The following is a 17,289-nucleotide window of genomic DNA, read 5'->3' as shown; positions in this document are numbered from 1 at the left end:
AGTGGGTTTTTTACCCACGAAAGCTTATGCCCAAATAAATCTGCTAGTCTTTAAGGTGCCACCGGACTCCTTGTTGTTTTTGTGGCTAGGGACTAACAGGGCTACCCGCTGATACTCATTGTCAGTGATTTTCAGGTCTCATCATAGGGTTTGTGTTAAGGTAAATGTTGGCACTGAATGTCTCACTGTCTCAGGAATGTCTAGCTGTCACAGATATTATTTATCTGCCTTACACCAGAGCCTAGAGGCCTGTTGAGATCAGGGCTCTGTTGTGCTAGGCTCTGTAGGCACATAGTAACAGCTGCTGTGACAAGGTTCCAATCTAAAGCGTGGTCAGCATGGGAAAGTTGCACCAACCTCGGTTTTGAAATGACATAGCAGTATCACCAACTTTTGTCATTTTATCGCAAGTCTCAAATATTTTGTGTTTTTCTTAAAGCCCCAGATCCTAGAGGCATGTTGTTATGTGGGGATCTCAGACTTCATCTGAAACAGAAATGTTTCTAGCCCTTATGGGTGTGGAGAAAAGTCTGAAAATGTGACTCAAGTACACACTAAAGGATCAGGAAACAGATGACGGGTTAAAAGATCACATTTATTATTTTTAAATTCTAGTCATTTTTAAGCTAAGCTTATGATTATTTGTGTTTGAATGTTTTGAAGGTTGGGAGTACTATTATAACTAAAGCAATACAAATCCCTGGATGGATACTTTTATTTTAGTTTGAGTGTCTTGTTTTGGCTTAACTGTTTCCCACTCAACTCAAGCTAAACAAAAGAAAAAATAAACACTCAAAACTGAAATAACAGAAGTTTGCACTGTGTTAATAATAACAGTTTACATGTATACCTTAGGGGTGCAACTTTCTTGTATAGACAAGTCCTATAAAAGTGTTTGGAGGATTGAAGTCTTTGTCAGTAGGGATGGCTGTTTATCGTAATTTGTCTCTGCCCATGACACTGTCTCTGTTAGCCAAATTCTGCTATATTAACATGCTAAGGTAAGGATCCATCATGATTTTGACAGGATCCCTGGGGTGCAGCCCAGGACTGTGGGATTGCTGTGCCCCCTTAACTCTCCAGCCTGGGCTATCTCTCACAATGCTTTGCTAGTGACAAGCAGCAACCCCCTCCAGGTGCTGTTATCACTCAACACAGCCACATATGGAGCCCCAAAGCTGGGTGTGCACTATGCACTAATGGCGGGTGCTCCAGACTCACATCTCTAAAATATTTATAAAGGCATCAAACTGCCTTTAACCTCAAGTGCTGAACTGATCAGTTTGAAAACCCCCACACCAGAGCCACTCATGAATCACACAGAGAAGGGTACTTGCCAAATTCCCCTAGCTCCCAGCCTTGTACCTCAGGAATATATCATATTGCACTGGTCAAGATGAGCAGTACAAGTTTATTAATTGGCTCACCACTTCATCAATGGAAAGTGGATATACACCAGTCTTTATAAACCTGAGCAGATTTACCAAACACTTCAGGCAAACTCACTGGTAAAGATAAACAGTAAAACAAGTGTATTGATTACAAAAAATAGATTTTAAGTGATTATAAGTGATAGTAAAAGTCAGAGTGGTTACCAAAAGAAAAGAAAATATAAGCATGCAGTCTAAACTCAACCCTATTAGACTGGGCAACATCTAGATTAAGCAGTTTTTCACACCCCACTGGATATTGCAGTTCATAGTACATAGGACCAGTCTCCTCTGTTGGAGTTTTCAGTCTTCTCAGTGTCCTTGCTGCTTGCAGCATGGGCGGGGGAGGAGAAAAGGCCAAGCATGTGGCCACTGTGTTCTGTTTTATACCCTTAGTCCATGTGCTTGGAGAACACAAGTCCAGGCATGTCTGATGGGCATTGCTGAGTCACCAGGCGAGGCTGAGTAATTCCCCCGATGTGGCCTCGTGCAAGTGCGTCATTGCATTGTAGCTCCCTTGCTGGACAATGGCTGTTGATGGTTGTTCAACACCTGCCCTGGTGTTGGTTAGCTCCCTTGTCCTTATCTCTGGGGATCTAATATCTGGACTTTTCCCCAACTCACAGCATGTTTTAGTGACAACCATACAACACAATTTCATAACTTCATATGCATTAATAATATACATATTTAGATAGAACCATGGCTTTCAGTGGATCATAACCTTTCCCCTGATACCTCACATGGCATGCTTTATATGAAATACCATAATTATATATAAATGATGAATATGGGGGTTACAGGTCGCTCCCCCCGAGGTATAGAGTGTCACAATGATATCAGCCCTCCCCTCCCCAGCACCTTAATCCAATTCTAACATAACAAAGTCTGAAAATAACTCCTAAAACCTCAAACCTCCTCTAAAGCTGCAAACTCAAAATTTAACTTAAAATACAAATAGAGGGGCTGATACTGCAATGAGCTCTGCAATGGCTACTCCCAATGGGGTCCACAAAGGTGCATCAGGGTCTGCCTGCATGGAGCTCATTGCAGCTTCAGTGCTAGAGACAAAAGGTTAAAAATATTGTTCAGCACTTTTCCTCTTTGAAGGTCATTGCAGAAAATAAATTAATCCTCATAGGCGGTAGTGTTAACATTGACGTTTAAAGTTAATGACCCAAGAGAGGTTAAGTAGTTTGCCCAAAGCCAGGGATGGCATGAGTACTAAGGCTATGTCTACACTACCACTTATTTTGGTATAACTTCTCCCCCTCAAGGGTGTGACTATGCCACCCGTCTGAGCGACATAAATTATGCCAACCTACGCGCTGGTGTGGACAGCGCTACGTCAGTGAGGGAGCTTCTACTGCCGACATAGGTACCGCTGCTCATTGGGGGTTGATTAATTAAGTCGACGAGAGAGCTCTCTCCAGTTGGCTTAGAGTGGCTACACTAGAGAGCTTACAGTGGCACAGCTAGTGTAGCCATAGCCGAAGTAATTTCTTATTCATAGCCCAGTATTCAAACCCACTAGCCCACGTCTGTCAGTGCTCAGACAACATTTGCTCCTTAGTGTGCTTAAGTCCCACTGACTTTTAATGGCAATTGGATCTGGCAAGGCCAACTGCTGAATGGCCAAGACAAAGTTAAAGTTCAAATATGAATTGATTTGCACAACTTTGGTATCTTTTATCTGCTAACCTGCCTTAAAATAAGAAAGCCATCAGTATATGCTTGCTTTTCCTTGACGCAGCCCTTTCTCAGAACTGATAAAATCGTAGAAGTGTAGGGCAGGAAGGAACCTCAAGAGGTCCTCTAGTCCAGCTTCCTGCACTGAGGCAGGATTAAGTATACCTAGGCCATCCCTGAGAAATGTGTGTCTAACCTGTACTTATGTACATTAACTAAAAGAACTACTCTGTAATATCAGTACTTTGTTTTGATAGTTTCCTTATTTTTTCCCATTCAAAGCACATGGCATGTGGAAATTATTACCATTTCTATTTAACAATGGTGTAAGTGAAAGGAAGATCAGGCCCATCTTTTTTACAGAAGTAAGGCCTAGATCCTCAAAGGTATTTAGGCACCAAACTCCCATTGATTTCAGTACCTCTGAGGAGCTGGGCCTAAGTCACACATAAGACAGTAGCAATTTGCTTTATTTCACTGTCAAGAAAGTAATAGATTTTTTAAAAGATATCTAGAATCCAGATATTTTTCATCAGACTGTAACAGTGTTAAAAAAGATCAAAATTTAAATTAAAACAGGTTAACAGATCGTTTTGAAACATTACAAATGCAACATTTTTCTATATTGTGGAACCTCAAATTTCTTTTTCTCATTTATTTTATGTATTTTTTTCTTTACTGAAAAATGAACTATAATACAAATATGATAAAAAGTCTTGACAGGAATCCTAACTTCAATCATCCTTGCTTTAAACCAAATTCATTTAAAGTCAGATAATATATAAATAAGACATACCACTTAATTAATCCTCATAATCCCCCTGTGAGTTAGGCATTATCATCCCCATTTCAAAGAAGGGGAAATTTAGGGAGAGAGATTAAGTCCAGGATCCAGCAAAGCAGTTAAGCATGCTCACATGGTTAAAGCAGAGCATGTGCTTAACTACTTTGCTGGGTCAGGGCCTGTGGAAGAGGTTTTGAAACTAGGGGTGTGTGCAGGAACGTTCAGGGTGGGGGAGTGGAACACCAGCCCTGTGCTGCGGGGCTTGGGCCTGCCCCACGCAGTAGGGTTTGAGGTGAGAGGACCACCGCTGAGTCACCTCAGCAGGGCACCCAGCCTTGCATGTGTTTATTTTTGTGTGGGCCGGGGGGGTATGGCCAAAAATTGTAACTCAGAGGAGGGGCTCAGCTTAAAGTTTAAAAATGCTGGCCTATGAGTCTAACCAAATGCCCACTGAAGTCAACAGGAGTCTTTCCACTGACTTCAATGGACACTGGATCAGGCCCAGAATTATTTGCCTAAAGCCACAGAGGGAGTGAGGCCCAAGAGGTAGTTAGATGCTTAACTGTCATTGAAATCAATGGAAGTTAGATGCCTAAATACTGTTGAGGATCTGGGACTAAGAGTTAGCACGCAGGTTCAAAATCAGGAATTTCTGGGGCTCAGTCTTTTGCTCAGGTCATTAGAACATGTAATGTTATTCCAAAAAATTTTCTACTCACAGAGGCTGCTGGGTATTCAATATTATTTGTAGATACAACATTTCTCCTTGGTCTCAGTTGGGAATGGTAGCTTTGCATTTAAGGTACAGCACTTTTTTCTGCTATATGCTTTTGCACATAGTAGCTAGTGAAGGCAGACTGCAAATTAGACAAGTTAGACAATGTAATGTGGAAGCAAACAAGGTCATTGTAGTTTTGCGCTGAATATTTGTTCAGTTCTGTGCACCTCATTACCAGAAAGATATTGATAGTTTGAAGGGAGTTCAGAAAAGAAGAAAATGATCACGGATCCAGAGTGATTGATTTATGAGGGAAAATGTTGAAGCTGTGTTGCTTGAGTGACAACCAAGGAGGATTTGTGATAGCACTCTACAAATATTTGAAGGGAGTAAACTCCAAGGCTAGTAAAGAATTGTTTATAATAGTTCAAGGGAGTAAAAGTGGGAGTACAAGAAGAAATTAAAATAGATAAAATGTAAACTGAATATCAAGAAAAGTTTCTTATTTAGTAAAATGTATGGGCTATAGAAACATCTCCCAAGGAAAGAGGTGGAAACCACATTACATGAGACCTCTGAAACTAGACTGGAAAACACACAAGTAATTATACAGTAGCAAAGAATCTTACATTGGCCCTAACGTGTCACTTCCATCCCCAACTTCTAAGGGCTTGTGTACACTTAAATAAATGCTACAGCTGTGCCACTCTAGTGGTTTGGTGTAGACACTACCTACACCAATGGGAGGGATTCTCCCATGGACATAAGCAATCCACCTCCCTAACAAGTGGTAGTTAGATTGATGAAAGAATTCTTTGCTTGACCTAGCGCTAACTACAGGGGGATTTAGGTTGATTTAATTACACGCTGCTCAGAGGTGTGGATTTTTTACACCTGATCCACGTTGTTAAAATGATCTAATTTTCTTGTGTAGACCAGGCCTGAAGATTCTGTACCTACTTGCACAACTATGATTGCCCTAGTCGACTAAGAGTTTATCAACAACATGCTCAAGCAGTTTTGCCAACCCTAATAATACAAAAATCATGAGGCTGTCTTAAAAATCGTGAGATTATTTTAAAAATAATGAATATGGAGTTTTTAATTTGCCTTGTGCTTTCTGACGCATTCCATTTCCCAACTTTTCTCTGGGAGTATGAAGAGTAAAAACTTTTTTTTTTTAATCTGAGAGTCTGGTGTGTTTACTAGACTACTGAAGCCTGGGCTTGAGAGTTGGTAACACTGCAAATTAATGATAAATCTGTGCATCAATATAAGAACTACAATTTTGCTTTCATCCTAGCTCAAGACTGTTTATTTATTTTTTTTTTGAAGCAGAAGAGTTTTATTTGTGTAACACTTACAAAGAATCACCAAAAAGGATAAAACAAAACTATGCAACAAAACAAAAGCAAACGGAAGGTATAACACAGCAGCCTTCAGGAGGGAGAAGTGTTCAGGTTAGCCTAGGCCCAGAGTAGGGGGGGGCTTCCTTGACACTCATGGTCTTCCACCCTCCTGAGTTACCTGGTAGCCTAGAGCAGGGCGGTGGGGGGCTTCCTCAACACTCTTGGTCTTCCACTAAAACAGCAGAATGGGCCAAATTGTGCACCACAAAGCATTGCATTTGTCACTAAGGGAATCGGGACCTGAGAGTCTTGCTTGTGTCCAAACCCTTAGAGTTGCAACCCAGCCAAGGAAAAAGGTTTAATACATTGTGATTCCTAGGGGGCGGGATTTGAACAATCCTGGGCCAGCTTCTTTCCGTCCCTCTTTATATCACATGACGCTGTTCATCACTCCGCACACTCAGACCCCGCCCTTCCTCCCCCCAGAGGATGCCCCGCCCCTTCCTCCAACGCCCATAGAAGTCAACGGAACTCTTTCCATTTACTTCCGTGGACCCTGGGCCCCGCCCTTGGCCTTTCACTCCGGAGGGCGGCCCCGGCAGCTGCCGAGTCGCCTCTCAGCCAGCAGGGGGCGCGCACCCCGCAGCAGCCAAAGCATCCTCGTGGCCGCCGCCGGGCGTCGGACCCGACAGAGAACAACGCAAAGCCCCGCCCATTTTCCCCTCCCCCCTCAAGGCCAACCGTCCAACACCAAGCGCACCCATTGGCTGCCCGGCCCGGCCCCGCTTAGGCTCTGTCCAATAGGCAGGAGGGAATCGGGATGGGAGCTTGGGCAGCGTCATGGCGGATCGGCTAACGCAACTACAGGACGCGGTGAACTCGGTGAGGCTGGAGTGGCTCAGATCGGGGTTAGGCCGGGTCGGCTCCCGCCCCTCCATCTCCCCGGCCGCCTCCGAGCCTTTCCCAGGCCCTGGGGGGAGGGATTCTGGGCCCCGGGGGGGGGGGTAGCAAACCTGAGGCGTCTGCTCCCTCCCACCGCCTCAGCGCTGGCCGGAGCGGGGGTGGGGATGACAGTGGCGTCGGTTTAAAAAAAAAAGCAAAACAAAACCCGCCGAGGCCGTTGGGCTTTTAAGCGTTCTTGGCTGCTCTCGCGCCCCCTCCCCTTGTGAAGCGCGGGGGGCGCCTAGCTTAGCTCGCGCCGCCCCGGAGCTAGCCTGTCCCCGCCAGCACGGAGCTCGCTCCGTCCAGAGCGGGGGGCTCGGCGCTGTTGCCAGTGTGCGGAATGGCCAGAGCAGCCCGTTCGTGGGGCTGTGTGGAGTTGGGGGGGGGGCCTGCTTTTCCAAGTAGTTGCTCCCAGAAGCTCAGTGGTTTGAGAATTGGCCTGCTAAGCTCAGGGTTATGAGTTCAGTTGGGGATTGGTCCTGCTTTGAGCAGGGGGTTGGACTAGATGACCTCCTGAGATCCCTTCCAACCCTGTTATTCTATGTCACTACACCATGTCTATCTCCGATCGCAATAATCTTCCTACTTAATTTCACCAGGCTCAGTAACTGGTTGGGTAGCGCCTATCCATGTGGCCAGGGGAATGGGAGAAAGCATGTTATCTCTGCAGTGGGCTGAGCTGCTAAAGGCCACGATTTAGGAACCAAATTTTTGTCCTGGACTTGAGTATGCTAATGGTAGCATCTTAATTAATCCCTGGTCCTGCTAATTGATCTGTGGGAGTGGACACATGCATTGGCATGGGGTCCCAGTGCAATCAAAGACATCCACTTGCATGGAAGGCAGGATTTACCACAGACTTGGATTAACCATTTTCATTTACTGAAGTGCAATTCTGTGAAATGGTTGATGGGGCAAAAAGTTTAAACTGACTATCTTTAGTGTAAATGCCGACTAAAATGATAGTATGATTGCGTAAATATATTTCATCTTGTCTATAGCTTGCAGATCAGTTTTGTAATGCGATTGGGGTATTGCAGCAGTGTGGCCCACCTGCCTCCTTCAGTAACATTCAGACAGCGATAAACAAAGACCAGCCAGCTAATCCTACAGAAGGTCGGTTTTATCTGTGTCCATTAACTAAACATGATTACTCTCTAGTAAAATAGGTAGTGTCAATTTAGAATTAAGTAATTTCAGGCGTAAGAAACTTTCTTCAGATGTTGTAACAGTTGTAATGATTCAGGCGAAGTTATGGATAATTGCACATTCTGTAGGGAAGTGAATTGATTGAGACGCGAAATATTTTTTGACAAAGCTAAGCACAGAAAAGTGTGTGTCTCGTGGTCCTTGTTTTATATAGATTTAGTAATTCAGACATCAGTCATTTTTATAAGGATCACGGTTATGAGGAGATTCTTAGTCAGTGTTCAGGAAACTTCTGTTTTTAAAAGCCAAACCAAGTATGAACTAGTCTTATGAAATTTTACATTAGTTTGAGTATAAAGCTTATCTAGCTATCAATCTGTTTTTGCTTTTAATGTTTTTGGAATAATACCTTCTCTCGCTAGTGTCTGCAGTTATAAAAGTTAACATCTATATTAGTTTACCAAAAACTCTTTTCCATCTGTACTTTTTTACAGATTAATTCTGGTCATTTTTCTAAAGATAAAGCAAATATATGATCTAATATCATACTTCAGATGGAAGAACAAATCAAGCTGGGAAGAAAGTTCAGTCATATGGATATGTGATATTTCGAAAATATTTATTTATATGCTCAGAATGGCCCTAATGTTTTGAGAATTTTTAAATGTGGCTTTATAGTTAAGACACATTATATGCCTAAATGGCTCTTTAGTCCCCTTTATTTTACACGTCTTGCATCAGATTAGGCCTGACCTCAGGAATCTCAACTAAGGCTAGCACAGTGCACAAATGATGCTCTGTTGCAGTTCTGGAAGACTGTCAACCAGTCCTACAGTGGCCTATAAGGGCTTGCCATCTGATATTGGAGACCTCTGTGAGGAGCTAGTTAAAGGTGCAAAAAGCAGAGCTTTCACTTGTTCCCTTTCTAGTGGCAGCTGGTCCAATCAAAGATACTGGTATCTAGTAAGTGATGATTCAGGAGCCCAAGTTTTTGTTTAAGGTTTAAAGGCATTAGATCATGTAAGTTGACGTGATCTAACCATCTTAAACTCTAGACAAGGCAAGCTGTATTTCAGCATATTGTAACTGTTCAGGTTAAAGTCCAGGTTCTAAGCAAGTCAAAATTTTCTTGGCAGATCAGTCTCCCTGTAAGTTTCTTATCTTCAGGTACTGATAATCTTTGAAAGCTTAAGTACAATCTGTAAAACTTCAATATTTCTATATCAAGGTGATATATGGTGATGGCACAGTACACATTTAAGTAAACATTAGAGTATCTCGGTGCTCCAGAATATGTAACACATTGTAACTGGAATGTTTGATATGCTGCTAGAATGGAGTATCTGGCTTAAGAGTTAGCTGTCTCTTTGTAAAATAAGGCAGCCATTCCAATGCCATTTGTTAGATTGATTCTGATCCTAGCTTAAACAATCTTAGAACGTTAACATGTACTAGATTTGTTTGAGATGGAAGGTATTATCACTGTCTTTAATACAGGAAAGAGTTTTTAAAATTTAAGAATACATTGGAGTTAGAAATCAGTATAAATCTTCTGAAATTCAGAGTAAAATTCTAGGTGACTTGTACCTTCAGTGAGCACTAAGTTTATCACAGCTCTCCTCTAAAAAGGTAAATTAAATTGTAATAGATAATCTGATTTTTGTTTTTATAGAATATGCTCAGTTGTTTGCGGCATTGATTGCACGAACTGCTAAGGATATTGATGTTTTAATAGATTCATTACCTAGTGAAGAATCAACAGCAGCTTTGCAGGTAAGAATATCACTAAAATCTAAAACACTTGAAACACAGCAAAAAAATCTCACCCTCTTAATCCCCTCTGAATATTCCAGCCCAAAATCACAGGTGGCATAAAGGATATAATCTTAGCTCCCTTTAAAAAAAAAAAAAAAAGTTCAAGGGAATATTTTGTTGTCTCTCCCCCCTGTGGGCCCCTCCGCCCCCCCCAAAAAAGTACCTGTAATCAACAGCTTAATTTATTGGAAATATTACGTTGAATAACTTAAAACTTGAAGCGGGATGGGAAGACTTAAACCTTGGAACTCTGAGCTATATTAAATTCATTTTTCTTTTCACGGGGCTCCTAAAGAAACTGCCCTCTCCACCACCATCTGAAACTATTTTTAAGAGCCATGTGGTTTTTTCAGTTTATTTAAACACACAACTGTTTTAATATACCTTTTGTTTTTCTTTTATTAAAAGAAACTTGCAAGTTTTCTGGCTCTCAAAGCAGGTTTCATCCAATCTCTATAAGAGCATGTCACAAGCGAGTTTACTAAAACTGCTGTATCTGACATGGTACTACCGCTTTGTGTCTAGACCACTCATTTTTTAAAGGACTTTCAGTATTTCTGAAATGTTACAGTTCTTTCCTCTTCTTAGCTCCGTAAGGAAACCTTCCTGCAGGTCAGCAGATCAAACTTGCTTCCCCAAACCTTTTTCCCTCAGAAGGGCCCATGTGCCTCCTCCTAGGGCAGTGGTTCTCAAACTTTTGTACTGGTGACCCCTTTCACACAGCAAGCCTCTGAGTGCAAACCCCCCCCACCCAATTTAAAAACACTTTTTTTATATTTAACACTATTACCAATGCTGGAGGTGAAGCGAGATTTGGGGTGGAGGCTGACAACTTGCGACCCCCCCTCCCCATGCAATAACCTCGTGACCCCCTGAGGGATCACAGCTCCCAGTTTGAGAACCCGTGTGCTAGGGTCTCTCCAGCAATCAGTCCTACCTCCCAACGTAGTTTACTCCAATGCTCATCTCTTTCTACAAGTCTTGCTTGGTGGCCCACCTGTCTTGCCCTTCCTGGCCCTAGTTTGAGTGTTTTTTAAAATTACGTTGTGTAAGTATGTGTACAAAGATGAGCCCTAACTCCCTATGCTACATTGAAGCAATTTTAAGATGGGAAGAGTAAATTTTGTATTTTCAGTTCTTGGAGATGAGTTGATAGTCTCAGAGTTGCAGAGGATAAATGCAGATTACAAAAGAGATTAGACATGTCTAAACTGGAGAAGCATAAATAGGATATTGAACAAAAGTGCTATATTCTGCTAGATCTCTAGTTATAGTAGTGACTAAACATATTAGTTACATTTAAAAACTCAGACCATATAGCATCAGTGTAATTTCACAGTCCATATAAATAACCTGAATAGTTTTTTAGTCTTCTGTGCAGACATACCACAGATTATGATGTTGTCATGTTTCATAGCTGAGCCATGTCTGACCCTAATGACACTTGTGTTGGGAAAACCAAGGCATTACAGAAACTGGTTTGGTAACCCAGTAGGCAGCATGCTTTCCTCTGAGCTGATATTGCAGCAGTGTCTATGCCTGATTTTTAGGGGCCACTGCATTTACATTTTCAAAAAAAGACCTTGACCAGTGCCTGTGATGATTAGATTCCATGGGCCCTTTGTGCTAGGATAGATGTTTAGTCCTGGTCAGATTGTCCTATGGTTACACTTCCAATTGGATGTGGCTTTTTGTTTGTTATTTACTTCCATTCTTAAATTGGTGTGTTGTTGCAAACAAATGTCACCATCCACCCTTATGGGGCTATGTTATAGGGATGGATGAAATTGGCTGAATGCTTACCTCAGAAAAACAGTGGAGGTTCTAAAGGTGCAATACAAAAAGACTCAATTTATTGACACTAATGCGTAACTTAAAATATAGCGGGACTTGAAACCTGATTTCATGAATTTATCCTAAATGATGACGATTGTCCGAGTTCGAAGATGATCATGACATCACTGATAGGTCTTGTTTCTGTGAACATGTGAGTGGCTGATCAGGTCAGTTTGAGCTTTGAACAGTCTGTAGCATGCTAGCAGCATAAATCTCACAACAGTAGAGTGTTCGCTGTTAATCAAGTAACCCTTAGTGGCATCTCTTGTTCAGTGTGCCACCAACAGTATCCTAAATAGATGGGGCTGCCACATTTGTTCTCCCAAGACATGACCTTTTTTCACTTTTCTGTTCAGATAGCTAGTCCATTACCGTGTCTTTAGTATAAATGCCCATATTTTAGCTACTGTCACATGTCATACGATTTACAGTTAAATTATTGAACAAATGGTTGGATTCTAATTCCCATTGTCCTCCACGTGTATATGTCTAATGGCCCTCACTGGAGGCACTGGCTGTGCAGTTCCAAAGATGAGCTTGTTGGGGAATGTAGTACAAACTAATTGACAGGGTGGATTTGATTTAAATCACTAATCAGGAAGACTCGATTTAATCATGGTTTTCTACGTAAAAGTGCATTCTTGTTGGTTGTTATAATCTTAATTCATATTCTTCACAACTCAGAGATTTAGGTTTCATTTTTAGAAGGTGCACACTATACATTTTTAAACAGTGATTTATTTTGAAAACTTTGTATATTAGTTTTACAGCTATATCAGAAAATGAATGATTGTTTGGTTATTTCATTTACCAAAGGTAAATTGGGAGGTGAATTATCTCCAATTCACCAGGTTAATCATTAATATTTGGAGGATTTTCTTGCCATGCTGTATTAGGAGGAGAACATCACCAGACAGACATTTTAAATTGTTCTATTTAACTAAAACAACATCGTTAAGTATTCTGTTTTTTTTTTCTTCAACAGCAAACATGTAATATTTTAAGAAAACAAGCAGTACATCCCTCTTTTCTCACATTTATCTCCAGACTTCTTTTTCTTGTCCAGATCTATTCCGCCCCCAGCAATCTTCTATTCATTGAACTTTTTGAAAGTTTGCGCTTGTAGAGAGAGGTAAGGGATTGACTCTGTGTACACAAATTTGTAGAGGGACAATAGGGCTGAGGTTTGTTGTTTCTCACCTCCATATATTTATTTATTTATTTTAAAATGATTTTGCTGTTAACAAGCATGTTACCTCTGGAGACACAAATTCACAGTTTGAGAACTGCAAAAGTAAGCATCTCTGATCGTATCCTCTAGACTGAGCATTGAGTCCCATTGGGTAGATAGAAAGTTTAACCTAAATAATCTATACAGAAGCCTGTGGAACCCCATAAGGTTGGGTCCTAATCAATGAACTATTGGAACTCATTTACAAAACTTTTCTTAAACATTACATGAATATACTGTTTCATACTATAGAATTAGAATTTATAATCCTTATTCCATGATGAGCTATCTTTAGATAAGTTTTTTCCTCAAAATCAGATTTAAATAAAAAAAATCTTTTTAATTTTAAAAAAAAATCATTGATTTTTATCCACCCTGCTAATTAACACCATGAGATCTGAAAGTGTTACACCTTACTCATCTCTTTTGAGTAGGGACAAAGGTTCTGGTTTTTGTTTGTTAAGAAAGCTGTAGTTGAGTTCATCTAAAATTGGCAATATGAGATACAAAACATCTATTTTTGTTGATGAATTTAATCTCCAGGCAAGGAGTGCATTTTTAGATGGCAAAGTTATAATGGATAAATGATATTCTTGTACTCCAGCAGAGAATGACTGATGTAGGAGCTAAAGATGGGTGTCTTACTAGGTTTCATCACAGGCCTGGACAACTTCTCCACCCATTCCTTTGAAGAAAACTCTGCCTTATGTGGTGATCACGATCCCCTAACTTTTCTTTTGTATTTAAAGGCTGCTAGTCTGTATCGGTTAGAGGAGGAAAACCATGAAGCAGCTGCCCGTCTGGAAGAGGTTGTTTATCGTGGGGATATGCTACTAGAAAAGATACAGAGTGCCCTAGCAGATATTGCTCAATCACAGCTGAAGACCAGAAGTGGTACTCATAGCCAACCTGTTCCAGATTCATAGCAGCAGGGGGCAGCATTTTGCTGCAAAAATGAACTATTAGATTGTGAATAAAATCATATTTTTGAAAACAAAGTTCTGTATCAAACACTTACAATAATATTGAGCCATACTGTTGTGTAAATATTTTGAGTGCACTGATTATGGTAAAAGCATGTCACTTGTCAAAGCCTAAAAGTCTTGTTATATAGTCTCAAGTTTGGCATGGAAAGCATTTATAAACTAAGAATTGGTGTTCGTGTTGCTCCAGCACTGCACATTTAATGTGTTTCCTTTATTTCAAAATACTACTTTTTTTGGTAAGTTTAGCTTCTCTTATGCATAGATTTGTATCTGATGAGCGGTCATCTTCACAATGTAAATTTGTATATTCCTGCTGGGCAATAAGGGAAAATTCTTTCTCAGCATATTTTTGGTAACCTCCCTCTCCTCTAAATCTTCAAGATTAGGGTGTCTTGTTTTATTGTGAGGCTTTTACAGGAAATTGTGCTTCACTGTGCAGAGTTCTATGAGCAAAGTACTGTGCATTCTGAGGTTGTTCGAGTGCTCACCTCTTGCATTGCTATATATACTGTTTAATTACCATTTCTGCTGTGACAGTTTGGCAAACTTATTATTTGACTGTATTTTATCTTCTTTGGCTGCAAGCTAGTATGCAGTTTTCTTGCCAGCTGCATCCTGTTAATACTTAAAGAGCCAAAGCCAAGATCAGGTGTCTGTCAAATTTGTGGTTCACAAATGGGACTGTGGAGCAGTAGTGGTTCTTGATGCACTTGCTGGTTCCCTGCAGGCTGCTAGCAGGTCTTATGGAATTGGCTCTACCCCTTTGCTTCTGGTTGCTTCTACAGATGCCAGGTTTCTCATGGCAAAGCCTGTGCCTGTAAAAGTAGATGCTACTGAGAGGAGCTGCTGGTTGTAGTTGCATCAGAGGAATTGGAGAAGAAACAAAAGGTGTCCAGTAGGGATAGAAGCCAGCGATGGAAGAGCTGAAGCTAACTTCTTTTCTAATATTGCTCTTCTGTGTAAGCAGTTGCTGTAGCCACTGCATGGATGTTGTGTGAGTGTAAATATGAAAGGGGTAGTCCCTGAGATATTCAAGAGTTCTTCCATACTGAAAAAAATTGTGCCCCAATGGTGTGAATTAAAAATATAGAAAATTGGGCTCACTTCAAACCCCACAAGCTTTTAGGGATGTTTGGATCAATATTTGAACTTTGTGGCATAGTACTGGAGTACACCCTGTTCCCTTAGCAGTCTAAAAGTTTTACTTTGGCCTTGAAGATAGACTGGCTTTTCTCGGAGTCTGTGTGCATATAGTCTACTTATTTGCCTGATTCAAATTGTTTATCTGTATGTACTGGGCAGATTTCCCTGATGTACATGGAATTGTTACGCTTCTATTGTGTTCAGCTGATCTGAAACAATTTGAACTTGTTTTTTGGCAACCTACCACTGGCAATGCATTCAAGGAGCCATACGCCCATTAAATTGTGCTGTAAAAAGAAGAGTCGAGTAGGTCATGGGACACACCTTGTACGCTTACCACTGTAACAGTCTGCTGTTCTAAAGAGGACTTTCACAATATAATTACTTACAAAGTGGTAAGTACTGCTAGTTGTTGCTAAAATGGAAATGTGCCATTTAAGTGTGATTAAATCCTAAACTTCACCTGCTATTGTGAGACTCCTGCAATACCTACATACAAGGAAGAAGGGAAACATGGTTTATTACTTCATATAGAAGTGGGGCCCATGCTGTGTCATAGGTTTCTTTTGTTTCTTGGTAAATCACTAGAGTTCAGTCTGTCACAGCTATGTACTAATTTTGGGTGCTGACTCTGAGGGTCTGACTTTTTTCTTTTTTAAAATACATGTCAGACACCAACTGCAATTGAAGTCCTAGGAGCTGTGCTCAGTATATCTAAAAAAACATGCTCGTGTCTCAAGTTGTGTGACCTGAAAGTGAGGTACCAAAATTAGTGAACACTTGGAGCTAGCTGTCTGTTTTCTCATCTGTAAGATGGAGAAAATGTCCCAATCTCACAGGAGTTTTGAGGATTAATATATTGCTATAGGAGTTCAACAGAGTAGAGATGGATTAAATAGCACTCAAATGGATTCCCTATCTACATTTTAATCTCTGTAGTTGCACAATGGCACTAATACCTGTCTTGTCAGCTGTTAACTTGCCAGAAGTAAACCCAAGCTCAATATTTCTTAACCTTTCAGAAGTTCTCTTTGCATGATTACTATAGAGTTACACCATCCTTGTATATTCAGTTTTGTACTCTTTTTGTTTGAATATTAGGAAGTTGCTACTGCTGGAATTCCAGATTTCCTTGTTTAAAACGTTGCCTTAGTGTAGCATTTTCTTCGTGCTTGCTGCTTACTCTAGTATGTTAATGTGCCAGCCACCTTTATATTAAAGTGTGTACTAGTGTCAGAGCAGCTGTTTCTGTTCTGCATCTGAAGAACTTTAACTCTTATGCTGGTGTGAAGTAGGGCATGCACACTGTTTGTGTGTCCCCTTGATGTCTAGTTCAGCATTTCTATTAAAATGTCAACATTGTCCATAAGCAAATGTAATAAAAATAAAACAAACAAAGCAAGGAAATTGGTTGAATACTTTCTTTTTAAAGGGGGTGATTGTTTTTCAGTTATAACCTCTAAAACACCCTTCCATTTGTAACTCAGCATGGGTGGGTCACATACTGATGTGCATGAGTCCCACAGTGCAAACTTTCACCTGTGTTTTAACTACAACCTATCAGCTCAGCCTGCTCCCCCTTGCTTCTGTGGTCCGGTCTGAGTTATAGGCAGGTCTGCAGCACAGAATGGGGGAAATAAGGATGATTCATATAGCGAGTAGTAATATGTTATGGTAGTGCTTTCATAGACAGCATTTTGTTTCAGTGCTAATGGAAAGTGGATTAAAACTAGCACAACCAAATGTACTGGTTATGTTCAGGACAAGGTAGAGCTTGAAAGCAGGTAAATGCTTGCATAAAGGTGTGTTGGGGGGGCTAAGGCTGTGCAGTGCATTTCTCCCCTTCCTTCCAACCCCCCAAAACCCACAAAATGTAAGTGTGTAAGGAGTAATTTTGCTCATAATTGTGGGGGGGGGGGGTGAGAAAAGGGGAAAGAAAAGTGATAGCGCTAACGATTCTTGTGGTTTCTCATGGTCTCAATTTGGTAGTAGAGACAAAGGAAAGCCATTGGTGCAGCTCAGAGGCACCTTGAGGGGAAGAAAGGAAGTAGTGGAAGCCATCTTGAAGTGGAGGGTGACTGCTTACATATGTAATGTATCCATCACCATGGTGTCTAGGAATTACACTTTGTCTTCTTGAGCCTTTAAGCATAGAAGTTATACATCTTCATCTTTAGGCTACTGTAATGAGGCGTATTTGAAAACTAACTCCCTTTG

The 17,289-nt window shown here is 40.9% G+C and overlaps 1 protein-coding gene across 1 annotated transcript; it reads left to right on the top strand.

The window, feature by feature from the left end:
- The first annotated feature begins 6,725 nt into the window (after positions 1–6,725).
- On the top strand, positions 6,726–16,497 carry MED21 (mediator complex subunit 21). The gene is made up of 4 exons (XM_077826142.1): positions 6,726–6,852; positions 7,914–8,028; positions 9,734–9,834; positions 13,693–16,497. Exons 1-4 carry the CDS (start codon positions 6,811–6,813, stop codon positions 13,867–13,869), a joined length of 435 nt encoding a protein of 144 aa, XP_077682268.1. The 5' UTR covers positions 6,726–6,810; the 3' UTR covers positions 13,870–16,497.
- Positions 16,498–17,289: the final 792 nt, after the last annotated feature.

This window comes from Eretmochelys imbricata, chromosome 1 (genome assembly GCF_965152235.1).
Source record: "Eretmochelys imbricata isolate rEreImb1 chromosome 1, rEreImb1.hap1, whole genome shotgun sequence".
In the NCBI taxonomy this organism is placed as follows: Eukaryota; Metazoa; Chordata; order Testudines; family Cheloniidae; genus Eretmochelys; species Eretmochelys imbricata.
The sequence above is the reverse complement of the archived record's forward strand: the minus strand, read 5'-3'. Positions and strand labels throughout refer to the sequence as shown.

Bases quoted from the DNA above. Each gene is read 5' to 3' on its own strand.
- MED21 (XM_077826142.1), top strand. From the start codon at position 6,811: ATGGCGGATCGGCTAACGCAACTACAGGACGCGGTGAACTCG. The intron at 6,853-7,913 runs GTGAGGCTGGAG...TCTTGTCTATAG, and splicing joins TACAGGACGCGGTGAACTCG to CTTGCAGATCAGTTTTGTAA. The intron at 8,029-9,733 runs GTCGGTTTTATC...TTGTTTTTATAG, and splicing joins GCCAGCTAATCCTACAGAAG to AATATGCTCAGTTGTTTGCG.